At 40.5% G+C, this 21,722-nt stretch overlaps 2 protein-coding genes and 1 pseudogene across 2 annotated transcripts; all 3 read right to left on the bottom strand.

Annotated features, from left to right (window-relative positions):
- Positions 1-1,026: 1,026 nt before the first annotated feature.
- Positions 1,027-5,643, bottom strand: LOC127142151 (extracellular calcium-sensing receptor-like; annotated as a pseudogene).
- Positions 5,644-6,934: 1,291 nt separating this feature from the next.
- On the bottom strand, positions 6,935-11,907 carry LOC108879692 (extracellular calcium-sensing receptor-like; the record flags this gene model as incomplete). The annotated part of the gene is made up of 9 exons (XM_051069249.1): positions 6,935-7,848; positions 7,931-8,054; positions 8,158-8,385; positions 8,762-9,037; positions 9,122-9,334; positions 10,355-10,624; positions 10,877-10,963; positions 11,124-11,418; positions 11,753-11,907. Coding segments are annotated over 9 exons (2,562 nt in total), but the record flags the coding sequence as incomplete, so codon positions are not given.
- Positions 11,908-14,655: 2,748 nt separating this feature from the next.
- Positions 14,656-19,060, bottom strand: LOC127142150 (extracellular calcium-sensing receptor-like). The gene is made up of 9 exons (XM_051069247.1): positions 18,822-19,060; positions 18,241-18,535; positions 17,993-18,079; positions 17,083-17,352; positions 16,744-16,950; positions 16,383-16,658; positions 15,877-16,104; positions 15,648-15,771; positions 14,656-15,569 (listed from the first exon to the last, which is right to left on the bottom strand). Exons 1-9 carry the CDS (start codon positions 19,058-19,060, stop codon positions 14,656-14,658), a joined length of 2,640 nt encoding a protein of 879 aa, XP_050925204.1.
- Positions 19,061-21,722: the final 2,662 nt, after the last annotated feature.

Consider the following 21,722-nt stretch of genomic DNA (forward strand, 5'->3'; position numbering starts at 1 on the left):
CTCCTGATCCGGCCAGACCCTTGCTGCATGTCACTCCCCATTCCCCATGGAAACACCAGAAAACAATCTGACAGGAAACATAGCTGAGAAAAAACAGAGAATTTACCAGTTCTCATTACACAAATGTAGACTTTATTAAATTAGTCCAATGCATTGCTGAAACTGCCTCTCCGGGCACAGAGAGAGCCTTAAAGCAGCTTCAGGATCTGTACCTGTAGCCGCATAGGAAGGAGATGAATGTTAGTGAGTTTATGGGTGAGGGGGACTGTTTTCAGTTCTAAACAGCTTTCTGTTTAGAGAGAATTTCTTCATTAGTTTTATAGATTCTGTGGGTTCAAATGTCCCTTAAGAAACCTACTAACCAGGAAAAAAATGTTGGTCAGACTTTCTCCTATTGAGCTTGGTTGGGTTCACATAAGTATCTTAGTGCAGTGCTAGTTGGCAGGTGAAAGCAGAGGCCTTGGTGCTTTGACCCCAAAAACTACATCTATCTTTTAGCACAGGGGCCAGGATTGGTGGAGGGGATGAAGCTGTACTATATAGATATGGCTGAAGTCAGCTCTATGTGTAGCTTTAGCTCTAAAAACATATTCCTGGATAAGGACTACATTCTGTCCATTTCTGGAGTTGCCCAAGGTGAAAGTTGCTGGGCAGTTGTGTGGATGCTCACAAGCTCAGGGCAGTGCAGCCCCGTGTTGAAGTTTTCTGTGAGAACTAGAGGAACACTGATAGGTGCCTGAAGTTGCTGAGAGGAAGGGTCTGATTATTGTCTGTGCTTATGAAGGTCATCTTGGAGTACTGAAGTACTTCAGTGATCACAGGGGCAATGAAAACTTGAGACCAGGTTGATTGGGAGGAACATAATGCCAGATTTGAACCACAGTGGTATCTTGTTATTGGACTTATTTGCAAATGACAAACCATTTCATAAAAACATATATAATGATATATAATGAAAAACTTATGAGCAGGTCAATATTGCTGCAATATAAATGAAGGTAAAAGAAAAAGCACTGAAATTATGTTTTATGACTTTGTAGTGCCTCGACCCATGATAGCTTTCTTTGTGTTTCTCTCTGGTCTCAGCAGGATTACATAGCATTTGGGTCCAAACAGTGCCACCAAGGAGGCCAAAACTGGAGGCCAGGATGGCAAATACCTCCACTGCATCTGCATATTTGCCTGGGGAATTGACGTAAGCAGGGACAAATGCCACCCACACAGCACAGAAGATCAGCATGCTGAAAGTGATGAATTTGGCCTCATTAAAGTTGTCTGGAAGATTCCTTGCTAGAAAATGCTAACAGGAAGCTAAGAATAGCCAATAAACCAATATAGCCAAGTAAAACTGCAAAACCAACTGTGGATCCTACAACACACTCATAAACTATCTTGTCATTGTGATATTCAGTGTTTTTATGAGGAGCTGGTGATGAGGACACGAGCCACGCTGTGCAAATGACTGCCTGGATGGAAGTAAGAGCCAGAACTGTCCCTCTCTGCTGCCCCACAGCACCAAACCACTTCAGACTGGCTCCTCCTCCTGGCTTTGGAGGCTTTGAACACAGCAAGAACCACCATGGTTTTCACCAAGATGCATGACACACAAAGCACAAAGCTGATCCCAAATGCTGCATGTCTCAGTTGGCATGTCCACAATCTGGGTCGTCCAATAAACAGCAGTGAACACAGGAAACATAGTTTGAGTGACACCAAGAGCAGGAAACTCAGTTCAGAATTATTGGCACGTACCATGGGTGTGCTGCGATGATGATAGATGAAGATTCCTAAGACAATAATACAGATAGATGTGCCCAGCAATGAGGTTGTTGTCAAGCAGATTCCCAGAGGCTCATGATAAGAGAGGAACTCTGATGTCTTCGGAACACAGTGGTCACCGCTGGGAACTGGACCAGAAATCCTCTGGACAACTGGTGCACTCCATGGAGTCTATGAAAACACGAGAGTTGCTGAGATACGTATGTATATTATGTCTCCAGTATATAGCAGTTAAAAATCAAGACCAACCAGTCTTATTGCTGATCTTTCCCTCAGAACAAGGGATGCAGTCAAAACAACACTCAGGTTGCCCCTTCTTTCTGGCCATGCGGGTACCTGGAGGACAGCTCTCACTGCACACTGACCGTGGTGGCTGTGAGGAGAGAAATAATCATCTATTACACAATCTTTTACACTGCAATACTGAGGTATCAACACTCTGAACTGGGGGAAAAGATTTTGAAAAAGGCATGTGACCTTTTTAGATTCAAAGTTCCAGAAGATTTTGTCTTCATCAACATTAAGTTCTTCACCTTTGGAGACTGATGTCTTAACCACACCCACAGTCTGAACTTTTACTTGTCCATCAGGAAGCCACTGCCAGTTCATAATATCATATATTGGTAGGGCATCACCATTCTCATCAAATGACACCTGATCACCAAATGATGTGGTGAAGTTGACTCTTTGTAAATAATGTACAATCTTCAAATGGGTGCAAAAAGACATATAAACACATAAAGAGTCCTAATTAGTCAGAAAATGGTGATCGTTCTGCAATCCTTTCTTTATCAATTTCTTATCAATGAAATTATGCACATTCAAAAAAATGAGCATCTAATGTTAAGTATTTCATCAAAGCAGTTACACATTTCAATATCCTCAATCCATGAACTCATTCTGGTTCAAAAATGTTTTTAGCATACTGATGTCATACATAATGTACTATTTGTGCAATTTTTGAGGGCGCAATTGCTGTGATGGAAACTCTTTGGCTCTTCATGATGTAGTACAGGGTATGAAAATGAAAAGCAGGTATGTAACTTGATATCACACCTGCCATGGCTCCAGGCTTTGAAAACTGGCACAGCTGTTCCCACTGAAAGGCCCTCTCCCTGGCTCACACTGCAGCATGTTATCAAGGGCATATGCCAGAGCATACACAGCCTTATACACATTATACTCTGGCCTGAGGTCTGAAATGTCAAAGAACTCAGTCTCCACACTCTTTAGATCTTCTTGTCCAGTGCATAATGCTCCCCCAGCTTCCATCCAATCTGCTGGAGGTGGTGCAAATCTACAATGAAATGTGTATTCCCAAAACTGGTTTACCTGAAATATATTCAAAACTACATTTTATTAACAATGACAATATAATTTCATCGCAACTACCAAATCAGATTTCATCGTTATATTCTCACAATGCTGTTTCCATGGCTGTTGTTGTAGTTTAAGTCAGGATGGATTTGTAACAGGAAGTCTTTGAGCCCTGGTATGTCTCCTCGGCGGATGGCCATGGTCAGTGTTCCACCCAGATATGGCATGAGGCGGGGAGTCTGGAGGACAACAAATGTTGTCCAGCTTTCACTGCCCATCCACTGCAGGCCTGTCACATTCTGCCTCACCACCTATGTCAAATATTTTTCATCAAATCATCTTGGGGATCAAAATATTTGCATAAGCCATTTTAGGAAGAATAATCTCAACTCTGACCTCTTGCATGAGATTAATTACATAACTCTCATGTGCAAACACAATGACCACACGAGCTGTTGATGTTTTTATTGAATCCACAATCCTCTTAAATTCAGCTGGTTCACTGCCCCAAGGTAAAACCTCTATATAGGCCAGACAACCTCCACCATATGTAACCAGGTCAGATTGGAAGGATCGGGCAGCGTGGAATCCATAATCATCATCACTGACCAGAAGCCCTACCCAAGTCCAGCCAAAGTGTTTTAGAATCTGAATCATAGCCTGCACCTAAGTGAATAGAGAATTTTTTAAAAATTGTCAAAAAATAATCAGTCTATGAAGCTCTTTCAGAGGAAACTACCATTTTCATTAAGATGCATAATCAAATCCATATGACTTTAGTAATGACATGTAAAGCACAAATTGTGTCAAAACTAATCAGCTTCTTTCAGAGGACACTCTCCTTGTCATAGTTCATCCCATGTCAATATGTGTTTTAATTTTTTGTCTTGCTGCTTGAGTTTACCTGAAAAGAATCACTTGGGATTGTTCTAAAGAAGGATGGAAAGCGTTGCCGATCACTCAGGCAGGAACATGTGGCATAGTAACTCACCTGTGAGAAACATGAGTGTGCACAAGGCATAAACATTTTTGCATTGCAGTTGACTCATTCAACAGACTTTTGAACATTTAAACATTATTTCATTGAAATAGAACACGTCAAAATTCCTCTCTGATGGCAAGTGGAAAGAAGTGCAAAATGAAAAACTTACAATGGGCAGTTTGTATAAACCTATCACACTTGACATTGCAATGGTAAATGTCGAAAATGATTCGCCCACAATCCCAAGGACTGGAGGAGCCCCCACACAGGTTTCTTCCAAAAGAAACTGTTCCTCTTGACCACTGGCCAGCGACAATGAAGCACGGAATGAAATTCCAAGTGTGGCACAATTATCATACAGAGTGTATCCCAGAGTCACATTAGGTAGCAGGTTGGAGTTTCTGTTGATCTCATCTATAGCAAAGGCCATGGTCATGGCATGCCTGAACCCTGCGAGGTCAAAGCTAGCACAAAAAATTATTAACAACAATTATTAATTACTATTAACAACTAACAAATAAAATGTCAATTGTGAGAAATGTGGCAGAAATGTCCAAAATAGCTGGTGCTTTGTTACTCATCTATCCAGAAATCTTGTTTTTGTATGTCAAATTGTAATACATCGTTTTAACACACTGGTAATTTATACAGCAAAAATATCTTGCTCCCTGTCATAAACACTCACATTTCAACTGATGACAAAATTCCCAGCACAGCTCTTTCATGATATTCCCTATCTTAAACATTCTTGGCAGAATAAAAATAATCACCACTGTTTCCTGCTGTATGTGTGTCAAACTCACCCTTGGCAGTTTGGTTGATTTGGCTCTGAGGTGAAGGAAAACTCAGGGAAGACAGACATATAGTGGACTTCAAAAAGCCCACCCAGAACCACATCACCAGCCTTGTGCAAACCATTAAGATGAAACTTTTTCCTTAATTCACAAGATGAGGAAAGAGAAGAAAAAAAAGGCAGTAAGAAAGAGGAAGAAAACAAAATCAAGCTACAGAAGAGCAGGTGTGTGTCAACAAATGCCCCCATAACTGCCCTCGTCCTTTCACCTTTTTCTAATCCTACTGCACACACGCTTAATTTTAAATAACAGGACTGTGTCATCCCCTTTAGCCACTTACGTCACTGTTTGTTTAATCATTTACACCACCCATTGTAGCAAGTGAGGTAGAGGCAGGGAGGGCCTGATACACATTAAGAACCCAAAATGTCAAATTTAATTTCATTATATTATATTAATTATATTAGATTATATCAGTAACACATTGGGATTTGGGAGTTTTTAATGGATTGAGTGGTAGTGGTATAAGATCAATGAAGTGAAATCAGGTGAGTAAAAATTCATTTTCTCTGTTGTTTCAGATTTAATTGGCTCAAGCACATCATGTTATACACAAGTCAGTGACTGAATAATTTAGTAAATTTTTAATAGACAGCCATCTTTTATCTGGATGGCAGATTTTGGCATGAAATTGTGTTCATTTCATAAACCCATTAAAATATCAACGACACACAGAGTCAGCCATGAGAACATTCACCGGATGGTAACCATTTTGTGAGACTATCATTATGTGATGAGTAGCAACCTTTTTTTTTTTGATAATAGCAACAATAGCGGTAATAATTTTTCAAACATTACCAAAATTACATTATTTGCTCTTATTATTTAATGTTTCCTCCATGGTCTGATTTAAGAGACAGTACATTTGTGAGTTCTTCACAATCTTATGAATCTCTTAAATGCTAGTTACTTTGAAAATGTAATTGTTAAAGTTTTTTTATTATTTAATTATTTAACAACTGACTCTTCTTAGTTCTGACAAGTGACTGTAATTATAGGAAATGATACCATTATAGTTTTTTTCTTCCTATCATCCTGAAATGTATATGTTTTAGTGTCTCTAGTTGGAATTGCATAAAGTGGTCCCACACTCAAAACACAATAAATCACAACCTTATAATTCCTTCCTTATAGTTGTCTTACAACACCAACACTCTGTCCTGTTGTGTGGATACTCACAAACTCCCAACTAACTCCCCCAGTGTCATTGTTTGACGATTTCCCTGACAAAGACACATTTCTATTATTCTAGTTGCTGAGAGGAAGTCTGACTGTTGTTTGTAGGTCTCATTACAGAGACTTCAATAGTTCTTCTGAAATATAACTTGCCCAGGGTTTGAGATGCTGTCCAGTTGTGTGGATAATCACAGACTCCCAACAGATTTCCCTGACAAAGAGAGGAGGACTTCTATGCATCAAGAGTTGCTAAGAGGAAGTCTCTGAAGGCTATATGTGCCTCTCCTTCTTAGAACTTCTGGGTGGGTTACTAGATAATGTGTTGCCTGAGGCTTCAATAGTTGTACTGGAAAACTTCAGTGTTCACATGAGTAATGACACCTTGAAGCAAGTGATTGGGAGGAACAGCATTCTTGATCATAACTGCAGTAGGATCTTGTTATTGGACTTCTGTGCTAATGACAAAGTGTCCATAAGAAACATCATTTTCAAGCATTTGCCTTCTGTCAGCATACTTCAGTCCATTGTCTTTACAGTCATTTTGTCAGATTTGCAGTTGCATGTCTTAGATCAGATGGCAGGGGATGCTTGGCTAGGTTGCTAACTTGCACCTTAGGGAGATTTTTTTCTGTATACCAGGGAAGGACACGGATATGGAGATTTTAAAAAAAGGGGGAAGTTTGGGTTAACGGTCCCCCTCAGTTGCTCTGTTTTTTACATCTTCCCAGGAGCATGAGTCTATATACACTTTCTATAAAAACTTTCTGAGCAGGATGGTGCTGCATTAAACAACAATAAAATACTAATTGAGCACTGAAGTGATGCTTTATGACTTTGTGGTGCCTCGACCCATGATAGCTTTCTTTGTGTTTCTCTCTGGTCTCAGCAGGATTATGTAACATTTGGGTCCAAACAGCGCCACCAAGAGGCCAAAGCTGGAGGCCAGGATGGCAAATACCTCCACTGCATCTGCATATTTGCCTGGGGAATTGACATAAGCAGGGACAAATGCCACCCACACAGCACAGAAGATCAGCATGCTGAAAGTGATGAGTTTGGCCTCATTGAAACTGTCTGGAAGATTCCTTGCCAGAAATGCTAACAGGAAACTGAGGATAGCCAATAAACCAATATAGCCAAGTAACAATGCAAAACCAACTGTGGACCCAACCACACACTCATAAACTATCTTGTCATTGTGATATTCAGTGTTTTTATATGGAGCTGGTGAGGAAGACAAAAGCCATGCTGTGCAAATGACTGCCTGGATGGATGTAAGAACCAGGACTGTACCTCTCTGTTGTACAGCACCAAACCACTTCAGACTGGCTCCACCTCCTGGCTTGGAGGCTTTGAACACAGCCAGAACCACCATGGTTTTCACCAGGATACATGAGACACAAAGCACAAAGCAGATCCCAAATGCTGCATGTCTCAGTTGACATGTCCACAGTCTGGGTCGTCCAATGAACAGCAGTGAACACAGGAAACATAGTTTGAGTGACACCAAGAGCAGAAAACTCAGTTCAGAATTGTTGGCGCGTACCATGGGTGTGCTGTGATGATGGAAGAAGATCCCTAGGACAACAGCACAGATAAATGTGCCCAGCAATGAAGTTGTTGTCAAGCAGATTCCCAGAGGCTCATGATAGGAGAGGAACTCTATTTTCTTAGGAACACAGTGGTCACGCTGGGGACTGGACCAGAAATCCTCTGGACAACTGGTGCACTCCATACAGTCTGTGAAAACAGAAGAGTTGTTGAAATTCATATGGGTATTATGTCTCCAAAGAATCCAAAGCATATTAAAAAGAATGCCAACCAGTCTTATTGCTGATCTTTCCTTCAGAACAAGGGACACAGTCAAAACAACACTCAGGTTCTCCCTTCTTTCTGGCCATGCGGGTACCTGGAGGACAGCTCTCACTGCACACTGACCGTGGTGGCTGTGAGGAGAGTAATAAATCTATTATGTACTCTTTTACACTGCAATACTGAGTTATCAACAAGTCAAATAAGGGAACAGATTCTGAAAAAAGAAGAGATCACCTTTTTAGATTCAAAGTTCCAGAAGATTTTGTCTTCATCAAGTGTGAGTTCTTCATCTTTGAAGGCTGACTTCTTAACCTCACCCACAGTCTGAACTTTTATTTGTCCATCAGGAAGCCACTGCCAGTTCATGATATCATATATTGGTAGGACATCACCATTCTCATCAAATGACACCTGATCACCAAATGATGTGGTGAAGTTGACTTTTTGCAAATAATGTACAAGCTACAAATGGATGAGACAAGGCACAGAAATGTATCATGGGTGTTACAGACAGGTGATAGATGTGCAAACTTTTGTTCATCAACTTCTCATACCAATCAAATTATATGCATGCAAAAAATAAGAATTTAATGTTATGAATTTGACCATTGCTGTGGAACACTTCCATGTCTGCTATCCATAAACTCATTGTGGTGCACTTTGCATTTAGCAAATATATTTAAGTCATACATGATAATGTATTATTTGTACATTTCTTATTAGGTCATTCTCTGCAATGGGGAAACTCACTGGCTCTTCATTATGTAGTACAGTAGGGTAGGGTAGTAGGGTAGTAGGGTATAAAAATGGAAAGCAGGTGTGTAACTTGATATCACACCTGCCATGGCTCCAATCTTTGAAAACTGGCACAGCTGTTCCCACTGAAAGGCCCTCTCCCTGGCTCACACTGCAGCATGTTGTCAAGGGCATATGCCAGAGCATACACAGCCTTATACACATTATACTCTGGTCTGAATTCTGAAATATTCAACAACTCAGTCTCCACACTCTCTAGGTCTTCTTGTCCAGTGCATAATGCTCCTCCAGCTTCCACCCAACCTGCTGGAGGTGGTGCAAATCTACACTGAAAAGTGTGTTCCCAAAATTGATTTACCTGAAATACATTCAAATGTATATGTTATATACTATGGCATTATATTGTTTCTTGCAAATAACAGAAGAGATTGCAAGGTTAAACTCTCACCATGTTATTTCCATAGCTGTTGTTGTGGTTTAGGTCAGGACGTATTTGTAACAGGAAGTCTCTGAGCCCTGGCATTTCTCCTCGACGGATGGCAATGGTCAGTGTTCCACCCAGGTACGGCATGAGGTCAGGGGTCTGAAGCACAGCAAATGTTGTCCAGGCTTCACTGCCCATCCACTGCAGGCCTGTCACATTCTGCCTCACCACCTTGTATAATTTCACATATTTGCATAGTTTATCAAATCAGCTTGGCCAGCAATGGATTTACTGAAATCATGCCAGGGAGACAATTTTACCAGGGATGTACATGAATAATTGATGAGTCGATAAGGTAAACATAGTCGACATCAATTGGTAAGTGTTGACTAATTTTTACTTGACTAATACTTAATCGGGTGGAGGTGGTAACGTTAGCTCACATTGTTTCTACATGCTTAGCTTGTTTTTAGGTTAGGATTCCATCAGTGCTCATCATTTAGGGTTTTTTTTTCTGGGAGCTGAATTATTCCCCTCTTTGCATAAAGCAGTTTAATTTTTAAAAAGAAACAATGTTTCTCCACAACATGGACACAGGACGTGGAGAGCGGCTTTTTGCTAAATCTTGCTTCTCTGATTACTGAAGATCCCGACGTTTGATGACAAAAATCCTTCACCTGGTTTAAGATTAGAGTTATAACATTATATAAAGTGATAGTGACATGATTTGAAACATTAAGAAGTGCTGGCTGCCGACAGCCAGCACTTCTGGAAAACACTGTGGATTTATTGTACCTAACTGCTCATGTGACAGCGAATGACAACAAACAAATAACAAATAGCTTTGGTGACTTAAATGATTTCAGAAAACGTGCAGCTACATCTCTGAAAAAGAATCTGAAGGAAAACAATAAAGTAGCAATAACAACTGATGCACAGACAGTTCTCACATCAGAAGTTTTTGTCACAGTCACCGTAAAGATTAGACACACTGCTGAGAACACTGCTGCTAGTCTGAGGTCCACTGTTTATGAGTGGGACTTGGGAGGTAAAGTTAGTACATCTGCACCCTACAGTGCAAAAAACATTTATTATTATTTTGGTTTGGATGGAGGGCACGATGACAATGACTAATCGACTTAAATTGGCTTGATTAATCGACTTCAAAAAGTAATTAAAATGCCCATCCCTAGATTTTACATATCAGTCACTCTCTTCTCCAAAACTGATCTTTTTTTTTTTTATTCTTACCTCTTCCATTAGGTTAATCATGTGACTCTCATATGAAAACAAAATGACCACACGAGCTGTGGATTTCTTCATCACATTCACAATCCTCCTAAATTCAACTGAGTCATTGCCCCAGGGTAAAATCTCTGTGTAGGCCAGACAACCTCCACCAGATGGACCCAGGTCAGATTGGAAGGATCGGGCAGCATGGAGTCCATAATCATCATCACTGACCAGAAGGCCTACCCAAGTCCAGTCAAAGTATTTTAGAATCTGAATCATAGCTCGCACCTATTTGAATAGAGAATTTTAAAAAGTTGTGTGGAATATTTCTGCACAGAAAATCAGTCAATAAAGCTCTTTCAGGGGAAACTATTATTTTCATTCAGATGCATCATCAAACCCATATAACTTCACAAATGACATATAAAGCATATATGTTGATACATTCAAACTAATCAGCTTCTTTCAAAGGACAGTAAAACTAAATGGCCATCTAAGTATATACACATATTATGTTCTTGTTTTGCTGCTTGAGCTTACCTGAAAAGAGTCATTTGGGATTGTTCTAAAGAAGGATGGAAAGCGTTGCCGATCACTCAGGCAGGGACACGTGGCATAGTAACTCACCTGTGAGAAACACAGGTGTGCATAAGGAGTATTCATTTCTTGCAGTTTTACTGACCCATTCAGCAAACTCTGAACATTTAATTATTATCTAATTAACACAGAACACATCAAAACTATTCTCTGATGGCAAGTGGAAAAAAATATAAAGTGAGAAACTTACAATGGGCAGTTTGTATAAACCAATCACACTGGACATGGCAATTGTAAATGTTGAGTATGCATCACCCACAATCCCCAGGACTGGAGGAGCCCCCACACATGTCTCATCCAAAAGAAACTGTTCCTCCTGACCACTGGCCATTGACAATGAAGCACGGAATGAAATTCCAAGTGTGGCACAGTTATCATACAGACTGTATCCCAGAGTCACATTAGGTAGCAGGTTGGAGTTTCTGTTGATCTCATCTATAGCAAAGGCCATGGTCTGGACCTGTCTGAACCCTGGAGGGTCAAAGCTAGCACAAAAAATTATTAACAACAATTATTAATTACTATTAACAACTAACAAATAAAATGTCAATTGTGAGAAATGTGGCAGAAATGTCCAAAATAGCTGGGCCTTTGTACTCATATATCATCTATCTAGAGGTCTTGTTTTAATGTGTCAAAATGTTCAATATATCTGTAATTCACACACTAAAAACATCTTGCCCCCCGTCATGAACGCTCATATTTCAACTTATGATAAAATTCTTCGCACAGCTCTTTCATGTTATTTTCTATCTTGAACATTCTTGGCAGAATAAAAATAATCACCACTGTTTCCTGCTGTATGTGTGTCAAACTCACCCTTGGCAGTTTGGTTGGCTTAGCTCTGAGGTGAAGGAAAACTCAGGGAAGACAGATATGTAGTGGACTTCAAAGAGACCACCCAGAACCACATCTCCAGCCTTGTGCAAACCATTAAGATGAAACTTTCTTCGTAATTTACAAGACAATGAAAGAGAAGAAAATACAGGCAGTAAGAAAGACAAAGAGAATAAAATCAAGATACACAAAAGCAGATGTGTGTCAACAAATAACCCCATAACTGTCCTCCTCCTTACACCCCTGTTTCTAACCCTTTTGCACAGTCAATTAATTTTATATACAGGACTATGTCATCCCCTTCACTCATTTACGTCACTGTTTGTTTAATCTTTTACACAACCCATCTTGGCAAGTGAGGTAGGAGAGCTGCATACACATTAAGAAGCCAGAGAGTCAATTTCATTATATTATATTATTATATTATAAGGGTCTGGGGGAATGGGGGGATTACACAAAGTGGACCCACACTCAAAACACAATAAATAACACTCTGCTAATTCATTCCTTTATGTCTTCATTATAGGTCATTCATTCGCTCATTATCTATACCACTTATCTGTCAAAGGTTACAGGGGAGCTGGAGCCTATCCCAGCTGACACAAGGTGAAAGGTACTCCCTGTACAGATCACCAGTCCATCTCAGGGCCAACACATATAGACAAACAAACATCCATACTTAAAGTCACATCTATGGGCAATTTAGAGTCACCAGTTAATCTAACGTGCATGTCTTTGGATGGTGGGAGACAGCCAGAGCAACCGGAGAGAGCCCATGCAGGTATAGCAGGAACATGCAAACTCCACACAGAAACCTGAACCCTGAGTAGAAGGAGGAGTAAAAATCAATTTCATTTCCAGTTTCAAGTAGCCCAAGCACACAGGTCAGTGACTGAATAATCCAATTTATTTTTACGAGACAGCCATTCCTATCTGAAGGGCAAATTTTAGCCTGTTATACAGTACACTTTGTAAACTAGCTAAAACAAAAATTATGCACAATTGTTAATCAATCATGAGAATGTCCACCAAATGATAGTCATATACCAAACCATTTTCTGAGAAGTCTGATTAAAAATAATTATACTTACAGTGGTATTTAAGATTTCATAGTGAGCTGTAATACAAAGGTGCTGCAATATTGAGAATTCTGTAACTGAAAAATCTCTCAGGCTAGTATCAAGGTGAGTACAGGACAGAAGTGGAGGGCGCCAGAGGTTATGGATGCAGCTGAGTCCCATGGAAGGGCTGGGCTGGGTAGCAGCACTACACTTCACTACAACAAGGTACAGCGGAAGGACAGGAGGTCACTGATCCAATATGAGGTGGTAGCATCATTCAAGGAAGATCATTGTAGCAATGGCACAACACTGGGAGCTGAAAGTTGATCTTGGGAAGCAACTTAAGGTTGTATGTTTAAAAGATTTAGAGTCCCAGAAATTGATTCCACATAGTTCCGGAGAATGATGGCAATTACAGAAAACTGTTCCAAAAAATAAAAATAAAAATAAATAAAATAAAAGAGAAAGCAAAGAGTGTGGCTCTCTTCTTCTCTCCTGTGCTGTTGCTTTGCAATGCCATGGAATGAATGATGTGACAAGTCACATAACCAATTAAATGAGGCAAGCATAGCAGTTTTACATAGTTTACTGATTTTAAAGACTGCACAGGACTGCACTGCCTCCAGCAGTCTTTATTGGGTCAGCATGGACACTGCATTCAGCCCTGGTTGGGGCTTCTCTGTGGTTGCTTATTTGGAACTTGTCAGTGTTTAAGATACACCTCCTGCCCATTAACATGCCTAAATCCTAAAATATCCAAACTAAATGATTGAAAATCATGTGACTTGTCTTGCAATTTGTATTCAAATCATTTAAAATAACATTGACTTGATCTGGGGTTAAGGGCTTTGTAATTGCTTTTGGACATCATTATACAAGAAAGTATTAAGTGGTATAGTTGAAGGCAACTCTACTTCTTTTAGGTTCCATGAATATGTTTCACCTCTCATCCACAAGGCGTCTTCAATTCTAAAAGGTGATGGGGAGTCCAGGTATCTAACCTTTAGTGGGATTGTCACTTTGGAGGTGATCCTGACAGCTGTTGACACATTCTACCTCCATGTGAGTCGTTACAGTCACATGAGCCAAGGTGTGATTCATTTGTGAGTCACTGTCTCATCCTACCATCAAGTGAGTCACTGGGATCACATGGGTCACATGTATGGTACAGAGAGATCTTTAATGCAGCTTTAGGATCAGATGGCAGGGGAGGCTGCTAGTGTTGCTGCTAGTGTTGTTAGGGTAACCTCAAAAGGTTTGGCTTTGGTCTTTGTCTGCAAGGTCTTTAACTGTCAACTTACAAGGTTTTTCCTGTATACTGGGGACAGCCATGGACATCAAAGTAAAAATGGGTTACTTTGGGTTAAATGGCCACTCTCTGTTGTTTTGTTTTGCATTTTCATAAGAGTAGGAGGAGGAGTATGATTGTATTTAATGAAAACCATATTAGCATGTCAGTGCTACAAGAAATTTCAATAAAAGACAGCATACTTCAGTCCACTGTCTTTATAGTCATTTTGTCAGATTTGCAGTTGTATTTGGGGGGGGGGGATTGTCTCCCTCAGTGAGGTTAACCTGGGAATGTTTAGCTTATAGGTCACTGTCTGCAAGGCCCTCAACTTCCATCTTGTCAAGATTTTCTCTTGCATACCATGGAGGCCGTGGATGTGGTGGTAAAAAACGCTAACATCAGGTTAATAGACCCCTCAGTTGTTTTGTTTTGCATCTTCCCAGGAGCATGATTCTATAAAATGAAAACTTTCTGAGCAGGATGGTGCTAGATTAAATGGCAATAAAATACTAATTGAGCACTGAAGTGATGCTTTATGACTTTGTAGTGCCTCGACCCATGATAGCTTTCCTTGTGTTTCTCTCTGGTCTCAGCAGGATTATGTAACATTTGGGTCCAAACAGCGCCACCAAGAGGCCAAAACTGGAGGCCAGAATAGCAAATACCTCCACTGCATCTGCATATTTGCTTGGGGAATTGACGTAAGCAGGGACAAATGCCACCCACACAGCACAGAAGATCAGCATGCTGAAAGTTATGAGTTTGGCCTCATTGAAGTTGTCTGGAAGATTCCTTGCTAGAAATGCTAACAGGAAACTGAGGATAGCCAGTAAACCAATATAGCCAAGTAACACTGCAAAACCAACTGTGGATCCTACAACACACTCATAAACTATCTTGTCATTGTGATATTCAGTGTTTTTATGAGGAGTTGGTGATGAGGACACAAGCCATGCTGTACAAATGACTGCTTGGATGGATGTAAGAACCAGAACTGTCCCTCTCTGCTGCACAGCACCAAACCACTTCAGACTGGCTCCACCTCCTGGCTTGGAGGCCTTGAACACAGCCAGAACCACCATGGTTTTCACCAGGATACATGAGACACAAAGGACAAAGCAGACCCCAAATGCAGCATGTCTCAGCTGGCATGTCCACAGCCTGGGACGGCCAATAAACAGCAATGAACATAGGAAACATAGTTTGAGTGACACCAAGAGCAGAAAACTCAGTTCAGAATTGTTGGCGCGTACCATGGGTGTGCTGTGATGATGGAAGAAGATCCCTAGGACAATAGCACAGATAAATGTGCCCAGCAATGAGGTTGTTGTCAAGCAGATACCAAGAGGCTCATGATAAGAGAGGAACTCTATTTTCTTAGGAACACAGTGGTCACGCTGGGGACTGGACCAGAAATCCTCTGGACAACTGGTGCACTCCATGGAGTCTATGAAAACAGGAAAGTTGTTGAGATACATGTGTTTATTATGTCTCTAGAGTAAAACTGTTAAAAATCAAGACCAACCAGTCTTATTGCTGATCTTTCCCTCAGAACAAGGGACACAGTCAAAACAACACTCAGGTTGCCCCTTCTTTCTGGCCATGCGGGTACCTGGAGGACAGCTCTCACTGCACACTGACCGTGGTGGCTGTGAGGAGAGAAATAATCATCTATTACACAATCTTTTACACTGCAATACTGAGGTATCAACACTCTGAACTGGGGAAAAGATTTTGAAAAAAGCAGAGGTCACCTTTTTAGATTCAAAGTTCCAGAAGATTTTGCCTTCATCAAGAATGAGCTCATCACCCTTAGAGACTGACTTCTTAACTTCACCCACAGTCTGAACTTTTATTTGTCCATCAGGAAGCCACTGCCAGTTCATGATATCATATATTGGTAGGACATCACCATTCTCATCAAATGACACCTGATCACCAAATGATGTGGTGAAGTTGACTTTTTGCAAATAATGTACAAGCTGCAAATGGATGAGACAAGGCACAAAAATGTATCATGGGTATGACAGACTATCAAAACGTGTGGTGATAGATGTGCAAACTTTTCTTCCATGTCTGCTATCCAGAAACTCATTGTGGTGCACTTTGTATTAAGCAAATATATTTAAGTCATACATGATAATGTATTATTTGTACATTTTTTATGAGGTCATTCTCTGAAATGGGGAAACTTGCTGGCTCTTCATGATGTAGTACAGGGTATAAAAATGAAAAGCAGGTGTGTAACTTGATATCACACCTGCCATGGCTCCAGGCTTTGAAAACTGGCACAGCTGTTCCCGCTGAAAGGCCCTCTCCCTGGCTCACACTGCAGCATGTTATCAAGGGCATATGCCAGAGCATACACAGCCTTATACACATTATACTCTGGCCTGAGGTCTGAAACGTCCAAGAACTCAGTCTCCACATTCTCTAGATCTTCCTGTCCAGTGCATAATGCTCCTCCAGCTTCCACCCAACCTGCTGGAGGTGGTGCAAATCTACACTGAAATGTGTGTTCCCAAAACTGATTTACCTGAAATATATTCAAAACCGTTATAAACAAGGACAATATATTATTCTTGTATAAAACAGATCAGATTGCAAGGTTGAACTCTCACCATGTTATTTCCATAGCTGTTGTTGTAGTTCAGTTCAGGACGTATTTGTAACAGGAAGTCTCTGAGCCCTGGTATTTCTCCTCGGCGAATGGCGATGGTCAGTGCTCCACCGAGGTATGGCATGAGCTGGCGAGTCTCAAGCACAGCAAATGTTGTCCAGGCTTCACTGCCCAACCATTGTAGGCCTGTCACATTCTGCCTCACCATCTGTAAATTGTATTATATTTGGTTTATCAAAGCAACTTTGGCAGCAATGGATTTACTGAAATCATGTCAGGAAGACAATGTTACACATCAATCACTCTCTTCTCCAAAATGAACAATTTTTTAAATTCTTACCTCTTGCATGAGGTTAATCATGTGACTTTCATAGGCAAACAAAATGACCACACGAGCTGTGGATTTCTTCATCACATCCACAATCCTCCTGAATTCAGCTGGGTCATTGCCCCAAGGCAAAATCTCTGTGTAGGCCAGACAACCTCCACCAGACTGACCCATGTCAGACTGGAACGATTGGGCAGCATGGAGTCCATAGTCATCATCACTGACCAGAAGGCCTACCCAAGTCCAGTCAAAGTGATTAAGAATCTGAATCATAGCACGCACCTATTTGAATAGAGAATTTTACAAACTGTGTAGATGTTGTAATATTCTTCCAAAGACATCTGTCTATATTGCTCTCTGATGCATCATGAAAGCTTCACTAGCTTCACTAATGACACATACAAGACATTTTGATACCTACAAGTTAATCAGGTCAATTCAGAGGATTCACTGTAACTACATGGGCACACTCCTTTTGATATACTACACATCAATATACAAAAGGGTGACAATTTAAAGGAAAAACCAGAAAAATTACTGGAGAAACAGGATGTCAACACTCACAGCTATACAGCATAAGGGGAAACTGAATGGCTGGATAAGCATGAAAATTATGTGAATCATATGCTATGGCTTTTGCATTCACCAGATCTCAACCAAAATGATCAACTATGAGAGATTTTGGACCGACAAGTTAGACAGCTCTCTCCATCACCACCATCAAAACACAAAATAAGAGAATATGGTTGCAAAAATGGTGTTAAACCCCTCCAAAAGGCTTCCAGAGAATTGTAGAGTCAATACCATGGCACATTTAATCTGTTGTAGTGGCCCAACACTTTACTAAAACATTTCATGTTGGTTTTTCCATTCACGTCACCTGTGTGTGTATATCACAGTCTTGATTACTGCTTGAGTTTACCTGGAAAGTATCACTTGGGATTGTTCTAAAGAAGGATGGAAAGCGTTGCCGATTACTCAGGCAGGGACACGTGGCAAAGTAACTCACCTGTGAGAAACATGAGTATGCACAATGAGTATTAATTTCTTGTATTGCTACTGATTCATTCAGCAAAATCTGAACATTAAATTATTCTTTCATTTAAAACACAACACATCAAAATTCCTCTCTGATGACAAGTGGGACAAAGTGGAAAATGAGAAACTTACAATGGGCAGTTTGTATAAACTAATCACACTGGACATGGCAATTGTAAATGTTGAGAATGGATCACCCACAATCCCCAGGACTGGAGGAGCCCCCACACATGTCTCATCCAAAAGAAATTGTTCCTCTTGACCACTGGCCATTGACAATGAAGCAGAGAGTGAAATTCCAAGTGAGGCACAGTTATCATACAAACTGTATCCCAGAGTCACATTAGGTAGCAGGTTGGGGTTTCTGTTGATCTCATTTATAGCAAAAGCCATGGTCTGGACCTGTTTGAATCCTAGAGGATCAAAGCTAAATAAAAATGATCTCCATTATCAACTAACAAATAATGAAACTTGACAGAAATGTACAAAATAGCTGGGCTTTTGTTACTCATACATCATCTATCAAGAAATCTTTTTTTTAATGTCAAAATGTTTAATAAATATTAATTAAATATCTTGCTCCCTGTCATGAACACTCAGATTTCAACAGAAAATTCTCAGCACAGCTCTTTTATGATATTTTCTACCTTACATATTTCTAGCAGAGTGAAAATAATCAATAGTATTTCCTGCTGTATGTGCATCAAACTCACCCTTGGCAGCTTGGTTGATTTGGCTCTGAGGTGAAGGAAAACTCAGGGAAGACAGATATGTAGTGGACTTCAAAGAGCCCACCCAGAACCACATCACCAGCCTTGTCCAAACCATTAAGATGAAACTTTGTTCGTAATTTACAAGACAATGAAAGAGAGGAAAATACAGGCAGTAAGAAAGAAGAAGAAAATAAAATCAAGAAACACAAAAGCAGATGTGTGTCAACAAAAGTCCACATAACTGTCCCCCTCCTTTCACCTGTTTCTAATCCGTTTGCATTGGCAATTAATTTTATATACAGGACTATGTCATCACCTTCACCCATTTACGTCATTGTTTGTTTAATCTTTTACACCGCTGACTGTGATAAGTGAGGTAGGAGGGCTGAATACACATTAAGAAGCCAGAATGTCAAATATATTATATTATATTATAAAATTTGTAACACTTGTTTATGGACTGAACAGTAATAGTATTAAATTAATGCAGTGAAATTAGCGGAGTAAAAATTAATTTCATTTCCAGTTTCAAATGGCCCAAACACATTGTGTTATACATAAATCAGTGACTGAATAATCCAGTTTATTTTTAACAGACAGCTGTTCTTATTTTGAGGGCATGTTATACAGTACACTGTAAACCAATTTAACTTATCTCCAGCAATGCACAATTGTAAGTGAGTCATGAGAATGTCCACTAGATGACAGCTGTATACCAAAACATTGTCTGAGTACTCTAATTACCATGTGAGTGGCACAAAACCACCATTTTCTGTTACTATTTAAGGCTTCCTCTGTTGTTTGATCTAGTTAGTACAGCTGGCAAATTCCCAACAGAAGGCACTGTACATATAGGGCAGGTCTAGACCGTACTCTTTATATTATAAAATTTACAAGGAGAGACCCAACAATTCCCACCATGAACAAGCACTAGGCGACAGTGGCAAGGAAAAACTTAAAAACAAAACAAAGAGTCCATGACGAGATGTAAGTAATATTAATAATAGTAATGATAGCTATAAAAATAATAATGACCATTAAAATAGTGATAACAGTAATAACAATACACTGTCTCTTACTGCAGGGTTCTGCCTCCAGAGCTGGAGTCTCCTGCTGCTCCCATGATCCAGCTCAACCCATGATGCGACAATAATTAAAACATTTACTAGTGTTATTGATAGTGTTAGTGCTATTAATGTACCACTGTTTGTCATTATTGTTCCTTTAGCTGTAATAATAATTATTACTATTATTATTATTATTACTACTACTACTACTACTACTACTATTTACATTTTGACTTAGTCTGTGTATTTGCAAGGTTGTCTTTCTCCTACCCCATTCCCCCACCCTCCTCTCTTTCTGTCTAAACTCAACCGGTCGAGGCAGATAGCCGCCCACCTTGAGTCCGGTTCTGCTCGAGGTTTCTGCCTCTTAAAAGGAAGTTTTTCCTTGCCACAGTCGCTTAGTGCTTGCTCATGGTGGGATCTGTTGGGTTTCTCTCTGTAAATTTTATAAGATAAAGAGTACGGTCCAGACCTGCTCTATATGTACAGTGCCTCGAGATAACTTCTGTTGTGAATTGGCGCTATATAAATAAAATTTGACTTGACTTGACTTGACTTGACTACTAACAACATCCGTTGAGCTGGATCGTGGGACCTGCAGGAGACTCTACAGCTCCAGAGGCAGAAAAACCTGCAGTAGAGAGAGAAAGGCACACAGCCTGGACGCTAATGTGCTTGAGGGAAGTTTCTGTGAGGTCTCTCAAGCTGGTATCAAGGCGAGGACTAGACAGTGGAAAGTGGAGGGCAGCACAGACCATGGATGTTGGTGAGTTGCTGCTTAGGCAGATGCTAGTGGGCTCAGTGTCCCGTGGAAGGGCTCGCCTGGGAAGCAACGCTACACCTCCTTACAACAAGGGGCAGAAGGTTGCATTGTAAGCAAGCAAGCGTCAATCCAGGAGAAGCAAGGATGATTGAAATGTGGCAGCAGAGAGCCTGAACAAGATGGGACAAGCAGTGGAGTGCAGAGTCTCATGGGCCAAGCTTTGGAAAGCCAAGTCTCATTGAGTAAATTCTTAATCCAGGCCATCTGTGACATTTTTCCAAGCCCACCCAACTTGTTTTGCTGCGGGAAGGCAAAGTCGCCAGCCTGCCCTCCATGCCTGAAGGGAGACACCAAGGCTCATCACGCTGTTCGAAAGCCCTGTGGGAGGAGCACTACCACTGGGACCATGACCAAGTCCACTGCAGTGGGATTAGCCACTGCAAGTGTCTCCACCCTTTGTAAAAGACTGTTGTTTTCATCAGAGGTGGGAAGAAGCCAACATCAGCTGCCAAATTTTTGAAAATCATGTGATTTGTCTGGCAAATTGTATTTTAAAAAAGCAGAAATTTAGGGGTTTGTTGCTTTTGTTGCTTTGCATCAAGATACAATAAAATTTGAGTTGTCCAACAGCATCAGTGATATTACAGAAATGACACTGAAACACCAACAGCAACATATTTGTGTATTCTCATTTTCAGCAATATTTACTGTCACATTTTTCAGTTACAAGGAAATAAATGTTGGTGAGGGTGCTGCCTTCTGTCAGTTTTAAGCAGCTTTATGTCCAATGGTAATTTCCTCACTTGATTCTTTGAGGTCAGATTCTCTTTAGGAAAACTCAGACCTGGGAAGGAAACTTGCTGGTCAGGCCCTCTCCCATGGAGACCGCTTGGGGTCATGTAAGTGTTTGAATATGATGGCAGGTGAGTGAGAGGGCCTGGCCAAGAGTTGACTCCTTAATTTCTAGAGGCTAGAATTGGTGGAGAAGATGAAGCTGTACAAGGTAGATATAGCTGAGTTCAGTTTAGTTCACTTCAGTGCTATGCATGGCTCTGGAACTAAAACAACACT

The sequence above is a fragment of the Lates calcarifer genome, unplaced genomic scaffold (genome assembly GCF_001640805.2).
Source record: "Lates calcarifer isolate ASB-BC8 unplaced genomic scaffold, TLL_Latcal_v3 _unitig_714_quiver_1305, whole genome shotgun sequence".
Lineage (NCBI taxonomy): Eukaryota > Metazoa > Chordata > Actinopteri > Centropomidae > Lates > Lates calcarifer.